Genomic DNA, 4,606 nt, shown 5'->3' with positions numbered 1-4,606 from the left:
AGGATGCCATCCAAACCAGATACCCTGCATATCTACACAGATGCAGCAGCTCTGCATAGTCAGGTTGTACAGCACAAGCTTTGCACTTGAAATTGCTATTTAAGAGTCACCTGAGGTTTACCAGCAAGAATTCGTTGCTAAAAAAAAATCCTTATGGATCACAGAATTCTTTTTAGAATCTGCTTCACTTTAATTCTTGCCAGCCATCAATCATAATAAAACTACTGCATACTGCGCCTGCTTCCATCAAGGTTTTGCAAACAGAAACTTGTGCTTTTTAAGCAGATTTGACACTGAATCCACTTTTTGAGTCACATTCCCCAAGCAAATCACACTTCTGTGAAAGGAAAAAGCAAAATACCACAAAACAGACTTTGATAGTGCAATTGGTCACTGTTTTCCCATTACGGCTTGCTCTCACAGGCAGCTCACAGTGGATTGCTGATGCTTGACTCAGGAGCGATTCTGCTGTTGCAGTCAGTCAGCATTGTGGGTTGTTTTACCCATATTTCAGCCTCTGCTTGAGGCACAGATTTCTGTTAGCGTGTTACGTGGTACTTGTGATGGGGGCACCAGGAGGGTGCAAGTTCATGGTCCCAAGATGCTGCAGGGGCACAGCTCTCCTATACATGGTAGGTCATTTGGTATCTTCACACTGTCATGCTCAGCAGCAAGGCCAGAAACAACCCTATCCACCCACAGCACCCAGTTCAAGGTGTTCTCAAAGGGCTCTGTAGCCACTAGGTCTCTCCCAGGTGTCCCGAGTCCAACCTCACACCCCTGAGGAGATACTCGCAGGCACCCACTGATGAAGAACACAAACACTGGGATGTGGCACAGCTGGAACAGGGTCAGGCTCCAAAGACAAAGAGAGATTCCCCACTTTAAAGTGCCACACACTGAGAGCCAAGCTCTGGTTGAGTGTCCTCGAGGAAGAGAAGGGAGAAAGCATCTCCATGGTGCACCCACCACAAGCCAGCACCCGCAACACAGTGCAGAGGCTGAAGTGGTTTTCGTGGTGGGAAAACAGCACAGTGCTGACTGACTGCAGCACCTTCCTGACACATAAATTGACATGGCAAACTCCAACCAACCGAGCTAGCTCACAGGGACAAAGCTCTCATATCTACATAACAACTCCTCCTCAGTCCGCCCCACAGCCCGCTCCTCCCAAACAGCCCCGCCGCCATCTTGCCCGGGCGCCCGCCCCTTGCACTCCATTTCCCGGGAGGCCCAGGGGCACCGAGGCGCTGAGGGAAGGCGGCGGCGGAGCGGAAGGTACGGGCGGGAGCCGACGGGCTTTGGGTTTGAGCCGCTGCCCTGAGCCCGCTTCTCGCCCGCGGGGGCTTCGTTCAGCTCCTCGGCGCTGCTCTGCGCTCCCTGCAGTCACCTCTGGGGAGGGCCAGGCCGCCCGCGCCGCTCCGCGTGCGGCCATGGTACAGGGGGTGGAACAAGGCCCGGGGAGGGGAGTCGAACGCTTAACTCTTTGTAGCGGCAGTTATATACTTGCTTTTCTCACAGCAGTCATCGTTTGTACATATATACATACATATAACCTCTCATTTGAGAGTGTATTTCTGCCTCGCCTACAAGATGGTGCAATGAAGGGCTTCAATTAAAACATGAAATAGCTCTGTGAATGTTGTGTAGCAAGATTAAAACTCTGATTGATTTTAATGTGTATATTTACAATATGGTTTATAGGTCAGTTTCCTTATATAGTGCCCAAGGAAAGAGGATGGAACCAGAGAAGGCTGCCAAGCAAACAGTCCTCATCACTGGAGGAGGTGGCTATTTTGGCTTCCGGTTAGTACATTCATTAATTATTACACTCCAGAATAAATGTAAAGATTGTGGCTTGCAAGGCAACAAAATCCATCTGTAAAAGAGAAATCTGTGGGCCTGAAATGCCTGATCCAGTTCACCCTATCTTCTGATGATCTCTGTTTTAAACAAACATGTTCTACTGTTTCCACCTGCTTTAAGTAAATATGTTATCCTGTTTCCAAATGTCAAGCATCAACTGACTTGCTGACATTTACCTCTCTGGCCACCTTTGTAATGGGGATTTAAATCACTACCTTTCAGCCTACTCTGCAGAGCAAGGCTACACCTATATGCAGACACTTCTTTTGATAGTAAGCCATGGCCTGCACACATGTGCTTATAGCTATATGGATTAAATACTCCATCTGGTCTCTACTCTCAAGGATATATTTATTTTCATGGACAGTGATGTTTTAGGGTTAGAGTTGTTAATCAGGCATGTATTTCAGTGAAATCTATTTTCGCCTTACTGCAGATGGCTCTGCACACCATGTAAAGAAAAAACCCTATTTTGAGCCTTAGACTATATTCTGGAGTACTTTCAGAGTTATAACTGCTTACACTGGTGTGAGAGATTACAGTCATGACCAAAAAGTAAATTTCAAGGTGGGGCTTGGGTGGCAGTCTCCCAGGATCTGACTTCTGTTTGGCTTTTTCCTTCCACTGTCTCCCCTTTAAGCACTATAAAAATACAAGTTGTGGGAAAGGAGTACTAGTTTTATACTATTTGTCAACACCTGCGATTATACCTGTGAGGAGTAAAACCTAGACATGTGGCAAAGTATTCAGACCAGTGTAGAAGCATCTTGTTCATTTCTTTTCTCCATCAATTTCAAACACAACAGCAAAGACCAACCTGTTGCTGTGGCAGAATTGGGATGGCACAAAAGCAGTAAGATAACACCAGCAAGATTTAAATATTTGGCTGCAGGTTTACATCTGAAAGGTTTGCTATTGCTGATCTGTTGGGGACAGAAGCAGAGAAATATCTGGGTTCTTCCAAAAGGCTGCTGAAAGCACTTAAGTTATTTCTTTTCTGATTTTTCCTTTACAGCAGTTCTGCCTTTTTTTTTTTCCTTCTTTTCTCTCCCAAAGTTTGATGGATCATGAGAAGTTTGTTCAGTACCTGAAGTATTACAGTTGAATCTGTAGTAGATGGCTGAATATTTAAGGCTCCCATCAGAAAAAGAAGGGAAAAAAGAAATCAGTATTAAAATAGTTAACAATCATGCCTCCAGGTGAAACATCTCATGCATCATTGTGCTAGGTATACTAACATATGGTTTCTATCATGTTTTAGTTTAGGCTGTGCCATATACCAAAAGGGAGTAGACGTGATTCTCTTTGATGTCATGAAGCCACTTCAAACTGTGCCAGAGGGAATAAAGTTCATGCAGGGGGATGTCCGTTGCCTGTCTGAAGTGGAAGAGGCTCTTAGAGATGTAATCTGTGTATTCCATATTGCTTCCTATGGAATGTCTGGCAGGGAGCAGCTGAACCGAAAACTTATAGAAGATGTTAATGTAAAAGGAACAGAAAATGTCATCCAAGCCTGTAAGAACACAGGAGTGTCAAGTCTGGTTTATACAAGCACATACAATGTGATATTTGGAGGCCAGATCATAGAAAATGGGGATGAATCTCTGCCTTATCTACCTCTTCACCTTCATCCGGATCACTACTCCCGGACCAAATCTTTAGCTGAAATGAAGGTGCTGGAGGCAAATGGTGCTGAGCTTGGAAATGGGAAAGGTGTACTAAGGACTTGTGCTCTCCGACCAGCAGGCATCTATGGGCCTGGAGAACAAAGGCACCTTCCAAGAATAGTTAGTTACATTGAAAGGGGACTGTTTAAGTTTGTATATGGAGATCCTTTTAGTTTAGTAGAGTTTGTACACGTAGACAATTTAGTTCAGGCTCATATCCTTGCCTCCGAGGCCCTCAAAGCCAACAAAAAGCACATAGCTGCAGGCCAAGCCTATTTTATTTCAGATGGCAGGCCTGTAAATAACTTCGAATTCTTCCGCCCGCTGGTAGAAGGTTTGGGTTACAAGTTCCCAACCTGTCGTCTTCCTCTCTCCCTTGTTTATTTTTTTGCATTCCTTACTGAAGTGGTCCATTTTCTGGTAGGCCATGTTTATAATTTTCAGCCCCTCCTCACTCGCACAGAGGTTTACAAAACTGGGGTCACGCATTATTTTAGTATGGAGAAGGCCAGAAAGGAGCTGGGGTACGAGCCTCAGCAGTACAGCCTGAATGAAGTGATTGAGTGGTTCCGATCTCAGGGGTGTGGAGCAAAGCCGAGAAAATACACCATTATCCATCTTGTGAGGGATGGAGCACTGCTTGTGCTGCTGATTGCTGTAGTGGTCTCGTGGTTTCCGTCTGTGGTTACATTTTCACTCTGAAAGGTGAATTGCTGAGCGCAGAGGACAGAATTTAGTTGTGTTCTCTGAGTACTCTTGGCTTTGACAGGAAATCAAAGAGAATAAAAAAATCAGCCACATATTTGTGTCATTCAGGTAAATATCTTTACTAGTTTTATCCCCAAAGAACAGAACTGCTGCATACAAAGGTGTAATTTTTATAAATAACTCTCCAAAGTTAAATTGATCAGATCACTAACATCATGAAGCTCAGTATTACAGTAACAGCATTTTATTCCAGGTACAACAGCACACTACAGTGAATAGAACAAACATCCCCAGACTGACCCTTCTTCTTCCCTGATGGGATGATACTCTTGATCAATGCCCTTTATTCCTAAAGAGTTTGTGCT

General features: G+C 44.7%; 1 protein-coding gene across 1 annotated transcript; it reads left to right on the top strand.

The window, feature by feature from the left end:
• The first annotated feature begins 1,215 nt into the window (after positions 1 to 1,215).
• SDR42E1 (short chain dehydrogenase/reductase family 42E, member 1) lies at positions 1,216 to 4,272 on the top strand. Its single transcript, XM_080638541.1, has 3 exons — positions 1,216 to 1,278; positions 1,705 to 1,806; positions 3,128 to 4,272. The coding sequence occupies exons 2-3, from the start codon at positions 1,739 to 1,741 to the stop codon at positions 4,233 to 4,235; spliced, it is 1,176 nt and encodes a 391-aa protein (XP_080494667.1). The 5' UTR covers positions 1,216 to 1,278; positions 1,705 to 1,738; the 3' UTR covers positions 4,236 to 4,272.
• The last annotated feature ends 334 nt before the right edge of the window (positions 4,273 to 4,606 follow it).

The sequence above is a fragment of the Psittacula echo genome (genome assembly GCF_963264785.1).
Source record: "Psittacula echo genome assembly, chromosome: Z".
Taxonomy (NCBI): Eukaryota; Metazoa; Chordata; class Aves; order Psittaciformes; family Psittacidae; genus Psittacula; species Psittacula echo.
The sequence above is the reverse complement of the archived record's forward strand: the minus strand, read 5'-3'. Positions and strand labels throughout refer to the sequence as shown.